Source organism: Rhinolophus sinicus, chromosome 4, assembly GCF_057876585.1.
Source record: "Rhinolophus sinicus isolate RSI-liver-muscle chromosome 4, RSI-T2T, whole genome shotgun sequence".
NCBI classification, from domain to species: Eukaryota; Metazoa; Chordata; class Mammalia; order Chiroptera; family Rhinolophidae; genus Rhinolophus; species Rhinolophus sinicus.
This window is the reverse complement of record NC_142504.1, coordinates 7950591-7968227: the sequence shown is the minus strand read 5'-3', so window position 1 is coordinate 7968227 and position 17637 is coordinate 7950591. Positions and strand designations below refer to the sequence as shown.

The window sequence follows — 17637 nt, the reverse complement described above, 5'->3', positions numbered from 1 at the left end:
TGCCAGTTCAGTTCAGTGAAGAATCTGGTCTCTAACTAGGCAACACAGAGTGGTGGGACAAAATCACAGAGCTTGGGTTTGATTCTAGACCCACCTGCTGGCTCTACCACTTGGGCTTATGTTCTGGGAGACTAAGCTTCCTCGCCTGCAATGTGGAACTGTAACATCATTTATCTCAGAGGGTTGCTCCAAGAATCACTCGTAATTTCTGATGCTGGAGCTAAGATCATTGTTGGCTTTTAATCCATGCAGGACAGAGCAATGGATAAAAATCTGGGCCAGGGAGTTGGTTACAGTCAGATCTTTGCTCTACTATTTACGAATCATGTGACCTTGAACAAGTTACTTATTTTCTGTACCTCCGTTTCCTGATCTGTAAAACAAGGGCAATGACATCTACCTCTTCAGGTTATGAAGAGGCTAATTTATGGAAAGATCTTAGCACAGTGCCTGGCATATAGTAAGCACTCAATAAATGTTATCAGCAATTGTTCTTATTATCAATAACCAAAGATAATTCTCTCTGCAGATCGAGAGACCTGATTTATTCACCATTCATCAGTGACCCACATTGCCTACTTTGCTTTCCTGTCTCAGCTCCTCTCTTGGACTGTGTAACAGGCTTCATTGCCCTGTGTGTGTGTGGGGGTGGGCCGTCTCCTCTCAGCCCCTTTGACGTGGGAGTGCAAAGGGCTGGCGTAGATTCTTTCAAAGGGAGACACTGAGGGGCTCGGGCATGGCTGGAAAGTAATGGAGTCTAGTGGTTAGTGGGGGCAATGAGAGCCTGACCTGGTGGGAGGGAGGCGGGGCAAAAGGGCTGTAAGGAGATATGGATTTTAAGGGCCCTATTTCCTGTCAAACAAAAGAAATATGAGAAGAGTGATTTCCTAAAGCTTTGGGGACAGGACAGCTAAGGAAAGGCTCTCAATCTTCATTTGTGCTCTGTATGAAGAGGATTCAATTACACTGTTTGATTCATCAATACCTCAATATTCAGCACTGATTAACGTAAGGGGCAGAAGACAATCTTCCCTTGGGTCTCAAGAGAGGGCAATCGAACATGGGAAGAGCAATGGCACTTGACATTAATTAACAGAACTACTCATTTTTCTGGTGGAATGAAGTCTTTGACTTCTAAAGGCTGCAAGAGAATGGGCTATTTTGCTCCGGGCAGATATGTCATTGGAATTGAATGCAAACCAGGTAGCATTTAAGCAGCAAACTGAGTTTCCTAGGCCAGGGCCTTTTCAGCTCAGGCACCTAATAGCTTCATCTTACTTCATTACAGGAATATAAGCACTTTCCCCTGCACACGTGTGCATACAGATGTTATGTCACCAACACACACACACATACACCCTCCCACATGTACACACCTGTACAGGTATGGATTCTTGGTTTATATTGCAATAGCTACTGTTATGAAGCAACTCTTTCAACGTGTGAATACCCGGATTGCAAGGCTGCAGAAGAAAGGGGTGGACACGACTTTTGGGACCACTGTCAGAGCGACTGCTGCAAATCCTTCCGAGAACCAGCATCCCTTGTGGCCCGACTTCAGGCTGTGACAGGCCTACGGCTCTGACCCTGTTCTTCAGCCACCAACCTGGCAAGCCGCTCTCCCTGGCCTTGGCACCACCGATTTCTAGCTAGTTACCTCACCCTAGGTTCTTGGGCGTGCAGGCCTTGGTAGAGCTGGGGACATGAGCTTGCAGGCCAGGCCAGCAAGTACTCCAGCATGAAGTTCCGGTGCTGGCCACACCTTGACCTGCTCTAGGAACAGGGCTACCAACGTCCTCAGCAGCAGGCCCAGCTAGAATGGGAGTGCCGCATATAAAACCTGTCATCACTGCCAATCAAATGCCTGTCTGTGGGCTGAGAAGTGGATTATAGCTCTCTAAATGTGGAAACAAGTAAATAAAATGTCCCGTGAGTGGGAGAGCCCATACACTGGGCCACGTGGGGAAAGAATGAATCAAGCCAGATTTTTTTTTTTCCCCTGCCTGGACCACTTTCCTTGTATCTTGGTCAGGTTAAGAATGAGACTCTGGGCGACTTCGTATCGAGTTTCTGGTTGCTTTGATCAACAGTAACCTCTGACTCTTCATTTTAACATCAGTGGTTCCAAATCGCTGTCTCTGGACAGTTCCAAGTTCATGAGAGAACTCTCACCAGTTAGAAAACAGAGGAAGATGAAAACACTGGTGGGTGTTTCTCACAAAGCGAATTCAATTTAGTAGCAGGGACTGTTCTTTGCTCTGAGATTAGGTCTTTCTTACTGTTTTAGGGGGATCTAGAGCCCCATTTTTTAAGTGAATGAATTGCAGTATTAAGTTTTAGTTATATTTTATTTCTCTATAGCCTTCCTTACAAAAATTAAAAGTTGGCAATCTACTATCAATTCGCTTTTGTTGTTTCTTTAAATTTGTACTTATTGGTGAAAGCTCAATTTGGAGAATTGCTATGAAGAGGACAGGGCCAGCTGTGGTCCGCAGCTCTCGCTCTGAGTGTGCATCAGAATCGCCTGGAGGGTCTGTGACGACAGAGATTGCTGGTTCCACCCCCAGAGTTTCTGATTCAGCAGGTCTGGGGGTGGGCCCTGAGAATCTGCATTTCTAGTAAGTTCCCAGGTGATGCTGCTGCTGCTGATTGCCTGAGGCCCATGTTCCGAGAACCACTGGTCTAGCTTGTCCACGGCGGGAAGGGTGTGCTTCCTGAGACCTAACAGGAGGGTCCTCATTACAGGCAGAGCCCGGGATGCCCCTGCTGCAGGGAGGGGTAGACCCTGCCCCAGACTCTGCAGTGGTGAGTTGCAGATTTCTTTCCCTTCGCATTAACAATACCAGTAATAAGCACTGGGGCGGCAGTGTTCCTGTGAAAGGCAACGAGATTGCTTTCTGAACTACATGACATTCAAAGCCCAGACTGTCCCATTTTTAAGCTGGAGGAAGAGAGAATGTTCCAGGTTGTCTGCCTGCTATGTCTGCACAGAGTCTGAATGTGCCAGGAATTTTCCACTTGTGGTTTATTTTTGCCTTTGATGGCCATGAGCTTCAAGGAAGGCAGTCCAGATGTGACTTCCACGGGCCCGGGGCTGACCAGAGGGAAGGTGCGAGGACATGGGGGTGAGGATTCTACCTGGGAAACAATTACACGACTCACAGCAGGGTCAATGTGACTTTTAAAGGTTATTTAAAAGTCTCTTCATTTGTTTCCTCACTCTTTCATTTCTCTACATGGGGTATCCTCTGAGGCTATGTCCCTTTCATCTCATTTCTCTTCCAGACTAATTCATTGACCTTGTATATTTTTATATTTCTATAATACTTTGCTTAATTTATATATTGAATAGCATCTAAAAAACCTGGAACCTGGTTTGGTGTTCGGTGAAAATGATTTAGCATATTACTGGTTCTTGAAAATATACATATTAAAACAGACATTATAAGAAATAGCAAACAAATACCATGTTTCCTCCAAAATAAGACCTAGCTGGACAATCAACTCTAATGTGTTTTTTGGAGCAAAAATTAATATAGGATCCGGTATTATATTATATTACATTATATTATATTATATTATATTATATTATATTATATTATATTATACCCGGTCTTATATTATAGTAAAATAAGACCGGGTCTTATATTAATTTTGCTCCAAAAGACGCATTTGAGCTGATTGCCCAGCTAGGTCTTATTTTTGGGGAAACACGGTTAGATAATATATAGTCAGGGAATTCAGAAAACAAGAAAATGCAATTCATCATAAATTTCCTAGGTGTCTGCGTTATGTCTTTGAAGTAACTATATTTGGATGTGTCATTAACTTTGCATTATAATCATGGGATACATTAAACAATAATGAAGAAATGTGGGCGGGACCGAGCCCACAGTTCATGTGAAGTTATTTTGGGTCATCAGAAAAAGGCAATTGACAGAATCAGGTTTATGTTGTTTTTACTCCTTGAAACAGCACCTGGGTACATAATGCAAAAGTGGACTTTGGCACCCCAGGTTTACATCTTTCAGGAAAGAGATGCGAGCATTCTTTTTATGCTCTTTCCTGTTCATCCCAAACCCCAGATCCATTCAGGTCTGGTGCTTGATGAGAATGCCGAGGCCAGGACTTACAACAAGATGAGACATGTCCAAGGATTTATTTAGGTTGAGAGTTTTTCTGCAGGATATTTAATGACCATGAAACAAACAACCAAACCAAACTCAGGAGAGCCACTTACGTTTGTCCTGCAAAGAATCATGGGGCACTTCTCCCTGAGGACTTTCTTCCAAGTCTCCGTAATGTAGGACCTTGTGGTTTGGTGAAAGCCGACAATACCAAAACTTGTCTGAGGAAAAAAACACAAATTCGCAATGAAAGTGATTTCCTAAAATATGGACATCCTTATTTCCTAATAGTATTGCCTGGAAGAGGAAACAGTGGCTCTGATTTCAAGTCTTCAGAAAGGAATGGATTCTAGAGCCCTGAGAAATAAGTCCCCTTTTAATTCTGATAGTTAGCAGCCATCCTGCTTAATGTATGTTTGAGAATCACTGGGGAAGGGAGCAAATCCTTCAAGTACAGTGATAACAGATTTTCTGAGGTGGTCGTTTCCAGAGGGTTATTTTATCAGTTTCTATAGCGACTATGGGAATTATTCTTTACACACCTGGGCCTGACAAAAGCGGGGAGGGAGGTGTAGAAAAAACAGCTTTCTTGGAACTTTTCTGCTGTTGAGATAATTGTGTGACACCTCTTAGTTGGCACAGCAAACCTCCCACCCCTGAGCCTAACACACACCGATTAATCAATGAATGATTTGTCAGGATGCTAGTGATACACGCCAGGGTTGGAATTCACGAGGAAATAATCTAAATAATTCAGGGATTTATTCAAAGAACGAGGACATTCACCATTATTTCCTCTCTAATGCCTCAAGTTTGGGTCTCTAAATTGGCATGACCAAGGGTGTTAAGATCATGGTTACAAATAACTCCCTCAGCTTGAACTGCTCTGCCTCCCCAAACATCATCAAATTTTCTGAATAAGTCTGTGAGGTAGGGAGAAGGAGGAAAAGAGTGCTTTTTATAGGTAAGGGACTTATTATGACAGCAATCATTCTGCAGTTCTCAAGGCCGTACTTAGATGGTGCCTCCTCCAGGAAGCCCTCTTTGATTAGCTCAGCAAAATGGACTCTTCCTGTGGTCTTAGCTGTTCCAGCATCGTCTTTGATTACTGGGGCCCACATGTTAAGCACTTAGTATTCCCTATCATCCGTCACATACACTTAGTAAGCAACTTGCCCTAATGGGTGCACTGTGAACAATTCCTGATAGAAGAAGAAGAGTCCAGGGTACTCATCAGCCCTGACAGTGTGGAGATGCCAGGGGTCTCTGGTGATAGCACTATGTTTATAATTGTACTGCCCCAATGCCTTGGCACAATGCCTGGCATCTAGAAGTTACACAGTTGCTGTTGGCTAAATTGATAAATGAAGACCCAAGGGGACTTGGTCAAAATGCTTAAGGCACAAAACGTCTATAACATGTGACATGTAAGCCTTTATGCAATTATGCAGTTGACAGGTGTAGTGGCCTTGCTCAACTCACCTCATTACTGTGTCTACACACACAAATTGTCTTGAAACCACTCGGACTAAAACAATTCTCCATAACATTTCAAGAAAAGTGTTTTTCTATCTAAAATTGCGTTCACTGCAAAACCATGTTTTAACTATGATTCTTTTAATAGAAAAGAAAGTTTTAAAAATGGAAATAAAAGCCACACGATGAACAAAGAAAACGCCCAAGCTTGATGCATAAAAGCAAGATCCCTTTGTGATTCCAATCTCCCTCATCTCTAAAGGGGGTTTGCAAATTCCCGAATGCTGTCAGAATATGGCCATCATACATTTAAAAGGATTTGAACTCTCATAGGAAATTTTAAAGAAAAAAAAAAAAGAGAGGAAAGAAAAAGTTATTTGACGGCTAGGAAAACATCTGGAATTGCTAAATTTTCAAAAGTACGTTATATATATCCAACACAGGTCAATTTTCTGGGAGAGCATTTCAAAGGGAGATCAAGTTCCTCCCTGAATAAGTCACAGCCATTTCGATTAGGCAAATGTGTAATGATCAGTTTTCCATAAAGAGAACACATTTGGGGATTGGACATGTAATTCCCAATACAGACTGCAACCTCCAAGGGAGCAGCCCCTGCCTGGGCCGTGAATGTCACTGCTGCTTTGGGGGCCTGGCATGACAGATGGCAGAGGTTTCTTCTGCCCGGAAGGACCTTTCACCTTGTCTTAATGGCCTGATGATCAGAAAGACAGCTGGAGAAATTTGCTATAAAGCTTTCCTTCCCCTGCGACCTCTGAGGTGGGATTTTTTGGCTAAGTGAGCAGCTGAAGGATGACAAAGCGGGAAGGAAGTCAGCGAGCTGTGATGCTTGGACACCCTGGCCTTATTTTAAATAAGGTCTTAGCCTGTTCTTTCTAGGAAGTTCTCACTTCTCAAGCTGGTAGAAACTCTAGGGGTGAGTGGTGGTAACCAGAAGCCAAGGGTCAGTATAGCACAATCAAAGAAGATCAATCATTCTCAATATATTTGAGGAAGCCCTAAGAAATTTAAATGGTACAGACATAGCGTGGAGTACAATGCACAACTTATATTTATTTGTAAGACTTCAAACATGTTTGCTGCATATTCTTTCAAGGTAGGTAAGTTTATTTATCCAATGAATATTTGCAGAGTGCCTACCAAGCACACAGCACTCTACTGGGGATAGCAAAAAACTGTTAGGATGAAAGGCAGACGTGCGAGACAAAGCCAAGCAGCTCAAGGAGAAGCGGCTCCCTCCGGTCCTGACGGCAATTACAAAATGATGGTGGAACCCGTTTCCCAGTTCTAAACAGGGACAGGGGCTACGGGGAAAAGCAGGGTTAGAGAACGTCTTTGGTGCAATACATTCTTATATTCGGAATTAGAGAACAGTGGCTATTTATTAGGTCTCAGGAGGCAAAACAACCATCTTTCTAGCAAAGTTGCCATCGCTGTTTGCTTAAAAGAAACACAAAAAGCTACCTGGAGCCCTGCCGTAACAATAGTGGGTACAGCTGACAGAATTTCCTCCTGCAAGACGCTTACATTCTCCTGATGACTATGACACCACCCTTCTCTGGTCTTCCTCTTACCTCTGCCCAACTCTTATCCTACAGAAGGTCCCCTTTCTCTGTCTACTAGTAAAATGATAGAGAGCCAAAAGGTCTGTGCGTCACTGATGTAAGTGATGCGTTCCGCTGCTCCCCATCAAAGAGGAAACCTTGGATGGATGACTAAATATTGGGAAGTGGGCTGAAAAGGCTTGGGAAGATTGTTTTGACTCATGAGTATTAAATACCGGATACTCAGCCTGTACCTTCTACAGGATAAAGGCTGGAGTCCTTAGTTCTGGGAAGGTTTAAAGGCATCCTCACTTGGTTATGTCCGCCTTGAAGGTAGAGCAGCTGTAAAGAAAAGCAGAGCTGCCCGCTCCACCCAGCACAACACACCGACTTGTGGGTGAGAGTTTCAGCATCAGCCAACAGTGGCAGCTTGATTTGTAGTTTCTTTTGTGGTAAGAAAAACGAGTATTTTCTTTTCAAAACCCAGCATGGTGTTACTAGTGCCTCAGTCCCTCTGGGCAATGAACGAGTGGATTGTGTCGCTAAAAGCAATTAGGAAGAAGCAGTGAGAACATTATCAAAGATTGTTTACTAGCATTTAAAGAGAAAACAGAAGTTAATATGGAGGTCTTTCAGTCAATTATGAATGTTAGTACCATTAATAGCCATCTTTTCATTCCCCAAACTCAAAAACTCAAAATATGGAGGCAATTCTCTCTCTCTCTCCCTCCCTCCCTCCCTCCCTCCCTCCCTCCCTCCCTCCCTCCCTCCCTCCCTCCCTCCCTCCCTCCCTCCCTCTCTCTCTCTCTCTCTCTCTCTCTCTCTCTCTCTCTCTCTCTCTCTCTCTGTATATGTGAAGGATCATAGGGAAAAGCTGGTTTCAAAACGCACACGCCTGGTAAGAAGTTCTCCAGGGCTGATTAAATCTATTCCCAATGCCACATAGATCATTATGGAGCTAATAACCACTGACATCTGTAATTCTCGCAGCAATGTTTAATAGGCCTTTATGCACTGATGGAAATACTGTGTCTGTTTTATCCAACATATGAAACAAATTCTTACATTGTGTTCAACTTTAATGAATTTAAATAGCAGTAAATAGCTACAGTAAACAGTGCGGCGTATGGTCTGTCTTCATCATGCAGGCGGCTGGAGATAAGTTTTGGGGCTGGCCAGGAGGTGTACAGAGCAGGCAGACAATTGACTAGAAGCTGCCATTGTTGAGTGTGAAATGCTGGTCAGTTCAGTGAGGCCCAGGGCACAGCAAGAACCGAGTCCTGATCCTCTGCCACAGACTCAGTGGGAGGACCCCTTTGTCTTGGGTACAACGCCTATAGTTGGCAGTTGGATGCTGGCCCAAGGGTGCCCGGAGAATCCTGTGTTTGGGAGGCAGTTGGCCTTTACTAAAGTAAATTCTTAGAGCATTTCTACGAGGACTTCAGATTGTTTGCAGGTCAGCCTAAAATATGGAAAATCTTCGGTGTGTTCAGAAGGTCTGCTTCTGCCTAGGGTGGAGCTTTTCCAAGTCACAAAACACAAGGGACGCCAGCAATATTTTGAAAGGGAAATGTCATCTTTCAGGTGGTGAGATACAAGATTTCTCTGTCGGTCCAGTAAAGGGAGAAAACCACCACAGGGACAGACTACAGAAAGGTCATTCTGCCTTTCAAATCTTCCTCAACTCCACTGGTTGCTCTTAAGAATGAGTCTCGTGTTTGGATTCATAATTCTGCCTCCCTGGAGACTGGTTTCTCCTTTGCCAGCAGAAGATGACTCCAGACCCCTCAAATCCTTTGAAAGATGGTTTGGCCTGACCAATGTTTTGGAGTCACATAGACCTGGGTGACACACTTGGTCCTGACACATCAACTATGGCGTCTTGGCCAAATTATAAAAACCTTAGGGATCGCTATTCTTCATTTGTTAAGTAATGCTAATAATTATATGAGGAAATGACACATAAAGTATCCGTCATGCACCACTCACAGAGCTGGCTCTCAAATATCAGCGTCTTCCTGCTCTTCCCATCAATGGTAACCCCTCACGTCTACACTACTGGGCTCTCCACCTTCTGAGAACAATGATCATCTGTCATTTTGAGCTACTGGAAAGTGCCTTTTTCAGGAAAATCAACTGCCTTTTCTTCCTTTGAAAATATGCATTTACTTATCCCCGCCATTTTGTAAAAATGAATTATAATAAGGTTTATTTAAATATTAAAAGAAAATTTTGATCAAGGATAGAGGAAGAAACACCTGATCCCCCAAAGGGTGAGGTGGTTACTTTGCCTGAATATACCATTTGGCTGGAGGTTTTCTGAGTAAGGTGAAACACCAAGGAAAGCTCCATAGCCGTGGGCAGCAGTGTGGGAGCGTGACAATTCCACGGGGGACACATTTTGCCCACTATTGAGTCCCAAATTAAGTTTGCCATATTAGCCCTCAGGGAATGGATGTGCTCGACAAATTGGGCAATGTTTTCAATGAGAAGTAAAAGTTTCATGCTATCATTTCTGGAAATGACACTCCAATGCGTAGCCCTGGGCGCAGATCAGGACTATACATGCAAATATTTCCAAAAGACCCTAATCTCTGAAATACAAGGAGAACAGGGGGCACTTCCTGAGTCTGCAGATTCTCATAAAGCAAAGAATGGCCCTAACATGGACATCTTCTGGGGTTGCATCTTAACTCCCTCTTGCAGAAGCCCAGGGAAGACAGCAGCAAGAGCTCATTATGAAGGACTGTGAACAAGAGCCTTACATGCCCTGTGGGGGCTGCAGAACGGAGTGAAGCCTGTGTGTGACACCCACGGCCACTCTACTGCCTGTGTTTGAAAACCTATATTCTGAGGAACTCCAAGCTAAAACCAAAGTGAAATGTCATCCCTAAGCGACTGACAGTGTGCTGAGCACCCTACTAAGTGCTATAGATGCACGCCTTACAGCTCATACTTGATGTAGGAACCGACATCACCCCCACTGACAGAGGACGAAACAGAAGCACAGAGAGATCTAGCAAGCTGCCAGAGGCTACCCAGCTAGCGGGTAGGGAGCCAGGGACTTGAACGCAGCTCCGTGTGTCTCACATAATTTACTGCTCCCGGTTTTAACGTGGTCAGAATCCTCAGAAACACAGATGTGTAAGTGCCTGCATCCCACTCTCCAAGTGGCAGAGGTGCAGATGAGGCAGGTAAAATTATGGGCAAGTACCATCAACGCAGGGGACCTTGAGGCAAATGTGGCCTAAAGGATGCTACGGCGGGTCCTCCACTTTCCAGTTGTGTGGCACAGGCAGCTCTTCCATATTTCCTCCCGTAACATCAATACGTAAATCCACTCATCTGTGTCCGACTCACCGCTGGACAAGTTTGAAGGGTGTGTGGCCAGGGTTCCTTCCTGGGTTGCCTACTCTCTAATCTGTGCTGGCACCTGACGTTCCCGTCTTAGATCTCCTGTGAAAGTGCACTTTTCTCAAAGGGATTCCAGTGACCTTATGGCTACAGGGACAGACCACGTCCTCATTAATCTGGGTAAATCTAAATGAAATGTTTTGATGGGGTGATAGGAAACCATTTCCACCACAGTCTGTTTTGAATCCCTATTTTTAAGCCCCCAGCGCTAATCACCAGATTTTAAATCCATTTACTAAACACCCCAAAACCTGCCTTTCTGCACTCGGAAGGATGATTTTATATTAAACACAGATGGTCATGCTCCCTAGGGAACTCACTAATAATTTATAATCTGGATGCTAATTTTTTTTGTTCATTAGGTAATTCATTTTTAGAAAACTGGAAAGAACGGCAGATAAAGGACTCCCATTTCTTTAGCAAAAAAACCTAATTATTACATCTAGAAACAGGATTATTCTAGTAGAACCACCCCATTTCGGCCTAGAAAGGGAAGTCTCATACGAAGTAGACGAGACGGTTCAGTTGAGTTCTTTGAATTAGGTTTCAAGGATTCCAGCTGGGCATCGGTGGGGGCATTTGGTGGTGGTGTGTGTGTTTGCTGCCTTCCCCCTTCCCCTCCACTGCTGGGTCTTTTGCCCAATGTCAAGTAAATAAAAACGTTATTAATCACCTTATAGGGGCAATGTATCCTCAGTATTGATTTGTCCAAAGGTAATGAAAAGATCAGGGCATGCAATCGACTATCTGGCTAACTGAGCTAACGGAGCATCTCGTCCGATTCTCCCCCTTAATAGGTGGAAAATTGTGACCCGGAGAGGTCATGTTTCCTGCTTAAAAACACCCAGGTGGTTACTGACAGAGCCGGGAAGCCTAGAACCCAGTCTACTCACTCCCAGCTCATCAGTCTTTTCCTAAGTGACCTTCCACAGTAACAGACGCGGCCTTCTGTTATCACCATCCAAGGGGGACATTCACAATTACCTTTCTTCCTCACAATGACTTTAGGAGACAGGCATCGTTTTCCCCATTTCAGATGTGGAACTGCCCCAGGTCACACGGCTGGAGGCGGGGAGAGGCAGGACTGCACCCACTTTATCTGTCCTCGCCACCGTACCCACACCGCCCTCTTGGGACAGCGTTTACTCTGACGAAGGTGTCCATGGAATGCAGAGAGAAGGGGATGGGGGTGAACTTGTCCTGCAGTGGCTGCTTGGGGACAGCGAGTTCCCTCTTGCACTGCCCCTCCTAAGGTGAGGCCTTCTCAGTCCCACATGTAACTTAGCCCTTTATTATTCTGCCCGCTGTCCTCTCCGGAGGCCCAGCTTGAAGTTCATTTTCATGGCTTCCCATCCTCCGGAATAATCTGCATTTTCATTCCTCAAGGACGTTCTGCCTTTGGAAATTCCATAATATGATTTTTAATGGTAACATTTGAAATACTTTGAATGTTACCTCAGCATTCAGCACCAAGCTGTTACAGGAAGTGGCCTGGGGGGTGGGCACAGCATGAACATGACATGATATTTGTCATCAGTGGGGGAGCCCTGTGCGCTGGGATCCAACAGGCTTACCTGCCAGAGTTTCTCTGGGGCCACAATTGAGGTTCGTTCTTGGTACAGGTGCTAACGCTTAGGCTTGTTCCTGGTTGTTCCACAATATTTTCACCAACTCCCCCCCCCAAACCTATTTTCCCATTTTACTTTCTGATGTTTCTAGGACAGTACGATAGGGGTCCATTGCCACTTCAATCAGCAGTGTCGAAAGAGCAAAAAAGCGATCAAGGGACTTTCCTTGCCCGCCTAAGAAACAGCTGGCAGTGCTTTCTCCATCTGCTGGCACCAGTCTAATGGCACCCATTTTGACTTGATATTTTGGGATTAGAATTTATAGAGACAATTCAGAAATTTGTCTCGTAAGATTATGAGAATGGATTCTATCCCACCTTGTTTCATTGGTACTTATATCTCCAAAGAAAATAGTACTGACCTGGAAGAAAATCAGCATGGGTGTTTGAGAATATGGGCCACCTATGTTGAAAATTCCAAGATGAAATCCAACAGTGTGTGTCAAGCTCACCTGACAGCATAGTGAGTCACAAAAAGTAGCCATATTGATGCTGGAGAATCCTTGCTCTTCCGTGACTTTGGGCAAGAGACCTAATACCTCAGTGCCTTGGTTTCCTTATCTGTAAACTGGGTGTAATCCCAGTAGCACCTTCATGGGGCCATTGTGAGGATGAAATGTGTCATGTAAGTTAAAAGACAGCCTCTCAATCCATGTTAGCTGTTGTTGAACCATTACTAGCAAACTCATGGCACAACATGGCCCAGAATGGCTCTTCAGTTCCATAGGTCTTCTGGTGTTTCTGGACTTTGACTCTTCCTAGGTATGCACGGGGAATCACGATTTACCTGGACTGCTATTCCTGTCTCATGTACAGCACCAAGTAGCCTACGCTAAAACCAACACCCGTGTGATTGAGTCTCCATGGAACAGGCTGCTGCTCACCCTAGACAGGTGTAGAATGGCCCCAAATACAATACCTTGCCTCCGCCGGCTGTTAAGTTTTCTAAAGCAGGTCCCTTCCACGAGGCGGTTCAGACGTTGCTGCTTGATCAGCTCCAAGATTTCTGGCTGAATCTTCTCCTTTAGTTCCCTGTGAAAGGATAAACACATTTTCCAATGCAGGCCTTGAGAACAGTGCTTGGTTGAAAGGGTGTCGTGGGCAGATGGGGTAGGAAAGGGCAAGCTGCATCTTTTCATGACCCTCCCAATACCTCCCAAGTTGGCGCTTTAGAGAATCACTTATTAAGTGTCAGGGGATAGGCTTATCTGTTACAATAACACCATAGAATCGTTGGCATTTACAGAATACCCACAAAAGCACTAGCTGCTACAGGGATGTTTTTCTAGACCAAAGTGTCCTGAGAGATTTCTTGTCTTGTTTTACACAGCCACAGATACCAACTTATGCAAAAATTTACTCAGCTCTGCTGTGACAACAAATCTCTGCTCACATTTCCCGCTGTATAGCAGGGAAACTCTGAGATGACAATTGTGATCTCATCAAATGGGGATGCTGGTCAACTGCACAATTACTATTCCACTGCAAACACTGTATCCTGGGCAAACCACAGGACCATGTTTTGCTTTTGATCCTATCACTTACAAATGGGCTCTACACATTGTCTCCGATTCTAGCCCACAGAGATGGGATAATGGTGAGATAAATTAAGGATTATTTGCATTTTGTCTCAGGCTAACATCATGTAATTTAGTTTTAGATGCACTATGCTGTAAAGATATCATGATAGAGTGCAATGGTTTTTAAATCTTTTCTTTTTTTTAAGAGCAGAGATTTTTTTATCAAGTCAAATTTGATGTAGTGCCTCTGAGTCTAGTATAGCTAGAGTTCTTCCGGATGAAGCTGGCTAGGGAGACCCAGAGCCCTGCCCTCAGAGCAGTGCTGCACGTTTTGATTAGAACGTAGATCTAGAACTCAGAAGACTGGGGTTTCAATGTAGGCTTTGGGCGTGGAGAGCATTACATGTAGTCCATCTAAGTCTCAGCTTCCTCATCTGTAAAATGGGGATGAGAATCTTCCCTGGGAAACCGCTGTGACTCCCAAAGGAGATGGTGTGGGAGCAAGTGCTCTCTAAGCCCTAGGCAGGAGTGCAAGGTTGTGTTGAGTTTGCTTTGATAATATTCTCCAAACACTTCACAGGCCCAGGGCACACGGTAGCCAAGGCTTACATATCTGTAACTCTGGACTCACTCGGGACTGCAGGCAATCTGTCTTCACAGGGTGCTCTGTTCCCAGGTTGGGAAGGCACCTACGTAAGTGTCTAAGAGCCAGGTCGTGTGTTATGTGTATTATGCTCATTTAACATTCCCTCCCCGACTTTGGGAATAGGTATTAATATCATCATTCCCATCTTATAGATGGGGAAACAGCTCACAGGGGTTAAGCACAGAATAGGGAACGGACTGTCTCCCTGGTGCAAACGACTTCTATTTACATGTGAGGAAAAAAGAATAAACAGGTTACAGAAAAGGAGGATCTGGCCATGTAACGGGGTATCCTAGTTCTCCCTTCATACACATCTTAGGCTTCCATGGACTCAAACCTTCTGTAACTTGACAGTGTTCTCACTGAACAGATTATAAAGCATGAGCTGGAGCTTCAGCCCTCAGAAGGCCGCTTGGTACACGGGGAAAGCTTTTCCTGTGCAGGTCTCCCACGGGCTCGTCTCAGACTTTCAGATTACTAGAACTATTTATTATCAGTGTTCAGTTTTTGTGACATAGCCTCATAAATTGCAGCTTTGATGAACTCTGCTCTGAATGGAAAAGAAGGCGGGGAATTGCCAGGGCAATCACCCAGGACAATAAATCACTGCTCCTGACGTCTGCGTTAGGGGTCAAGGGCAGACAGGAAGAGACGGTAGCGAGGGCTGGCGAAATCACGGGGGAAAGAGTTGGGGAATAACATCAATTCTTCGGTTATAGATGTAGCTTTCAAAAAGAGTATTACTAAGCTAGAGGTGAGTTATTAAAATGGAGATGAAGATGCAGCGATGAGGACCAAAAGGAGGAAAAAACTGAAAGGACTTCTGAGTAATTGCGTAATGCGCTCCCCATGACACACTCCGATATGGAACCATTCTCTGGGGACAGACTATCAGAATAAGTGAATCTGCTGCTAAAGAGTTACCCTTTTTCTTTCTTCTTCTTCTTCTTTTTTTTTTTTGAAACCCCAAAGGGGTCCAACACATGATTGGGCAATAAGGAAAATGAGACAGCCTTTCTTTTTTCTAAGCAATTTCTTTTTCTTTCCCTGCAAATGAACTCAGTAGCTATACAATTTATTCTTATTAGAAAAACGTATGTAATCTCTACATGGTGTTTCTGTGGATGAAATATGATCTCAGGAAAATCCAGGTAATAACACCCTGAGCTGGAACTGGGTTTTGAAATGCTCAGCTTGGGGTCAAGGTCACGGTTCACTGGCTTTGTTTGGATGACTACTCAGCTAATTCTACCTAAAGGCCTTGCAAATAAATAAAAGGAGGATGATTAAAAGGGGTAGGTGAATGAGTGTGTAAGAGCAATTCCAAGTCCAGCACTGTTTCTGGAAGACACTTTCAAGTTCAGGCCCAATGCGGCCAGCGACATACACCGAAGACAGCACCACTAGGCTGGGGAGATTCCTTGCTGGACCTGAGGTCTGCCCTACTGAGCTGCTACCTGGTGTTCATTTAGAACACTGATTGGCAAACGTTTTCTGTAAAGGGCCAGAGAGTAAGTGTTTCAGACTTGGTGGGTCATACGCTGTCTACTGCAATTACTGGACTCAACTGTGCTGGGATAGAGCAAAAGCACTTGGCAGTGTGTGCACAAATGAGTGTGGCTGTGTTCCAGTAACACTCTATTTACGAAAACAGGTAGTGGGCCAGATTTGGCCCAAGAGCTATAGTTTGCCGACCCCGATTCAAAGGTCTCTGTGCAGACTTTGGGCTGACAGTGGCTGTTTCATGGAAATGGATCTGCTCTGTCTCAACACTGCAGGGCCTCCAAGCTCAGCCCTTGTACCGCTTCTGTTCTTTACATTATAGACTCAGGGCTCTACATACCACCTCTCTACTGACAACTTCCAAATTTATATTCCAACCTAGCCCTCTCAGCTGAATTCCAAACCAACGCATCAGCCCACCTGTCTATTGAGCGTCTCACAGACACCACCAACCTGACATGTTCAAAGCTGAACTCCTGACCCCTTTGTCCAAACATGTCCACTCACTCTCTTTTGCTTGATTCAGGCCCAAACCTTGAGCTCACTCTTGACTCCTTTCTTTTTCTTATACCCCACCTCTAATCCCTCAGGAAACACCTTTGTTTCTTATATTAAAAATCTATCTAATCTGTAGACGAAACTAATCACTTCTCATTACCTCTCGCTTGGGTTATTGGAATAACTTTCTCACTGAGGGAATAACTTCCAAACTTGCCTCCATGGTTTCTATTGTCAACACAGCTACAAGGAGGATTATTTAAAAACATGGTCAGAACACATCAGTTCTCTGCTCAAAACCCTCCAGTGGTTCCCCCACAAGGCCCCACGTCCTCAGGCTCCCAGGCACCTTGATGGCCTTACCTCCTACTGTTCTCCCCTTTGCTTGTTCTGCTCCAGCCACACTGGCCTCCTTGTTATGCACTGAGCAGCCAGCCTGCTCCTGTCTCAGGGCCTTTGCACTGCTCATTCCCTCTGCTGGCATATCCGTCTCCCAAACACACACACAGCCTACTGCCTTAGTCTCTTACACATCTTTACTCAAATGTCACTACACTAACCATAGGGATCCACTCTGACCACTTCATTTAAAACGATGAACTCTATTTCCCTTATTCTGCTTTCTATTTCCATTGCCTATATGCTCTTTTAACGTGCTACTATCTCATTTACCATATTTATCGTCTGTTTCTCCCCACTAAAATATAATCACTATTGGGGTGAGAATCGTGTCTGTTCTCTTTACTACTGAGTCACCAATACATACAACAGTACCTGGCATGTAGCAGGCACTTGATAAGCATTTGTCAAGTGCACAGAACACCGAAAATTGTGTAACTAACCAGACTGTCCTACTGGCATAGGCTATGAGAAAGCCTTGAGCAAAGCTTGTGGTCAATCGTTAGTGAGAATGCAGATTTTCAGGATAGGCTTACTTTGGGCTCTATTTGTTTTCATTTTTTCTTTTTCACCTACTTCTACTGTACTTTCTGAGATAAGGTTAGGCATATATGCAAATATATTCATAGTGTCACTTTTACCATTGACATATTAATGGTGTGACAACTTGTTAAATTCTGGTTACCGGCTAATAAGAGAGACCATTTCTCCGAGTGGATATTATGTGCCAGGTATATGCTAAGTGCTTTTCATGCACTACTCCATTGAATACCCACGACAACCCAACCATGTAGATACTTTTATCACCTTCATTTATAGATATGAGCAAAAGGCATAGAATGGGTTATATAATTCGCTCAGGTCT

The 17637-nt window shown here is 44.3% G+C and overlaps 1 protein-coding gene across 8 annotated transcripts in view; it reads right to left on the bottom strand.

The window, feature by feature from the left end:
* ELMO1 (engulfment and cell motility 1) overlaps positions 1 to 17637 on the bottom strand; it is a 474721-nt gene that overhangs the window by 20250 nt on the left and 436834 nt on the right. For all 8 annotated transcript variants that reach the window (XM_019726329.3, XM_074341005.2, XM_019726327.3 and 5 more), the window contains 2 exons: positions 13126 to 13238; positions 4241 to 4348 (listed from right to left, as the gene is read on the bottom strand). In XM_019726329.3, the coding sequence (XP_019581888.1) occupies positions 4241 to 4348; positions 13126 to 13238 (221 nt within the window). The remainder of the gene's footprint in view (positions 1 to 4240; positions 4349 to 13125; positions 13239 to 17637) is intronic.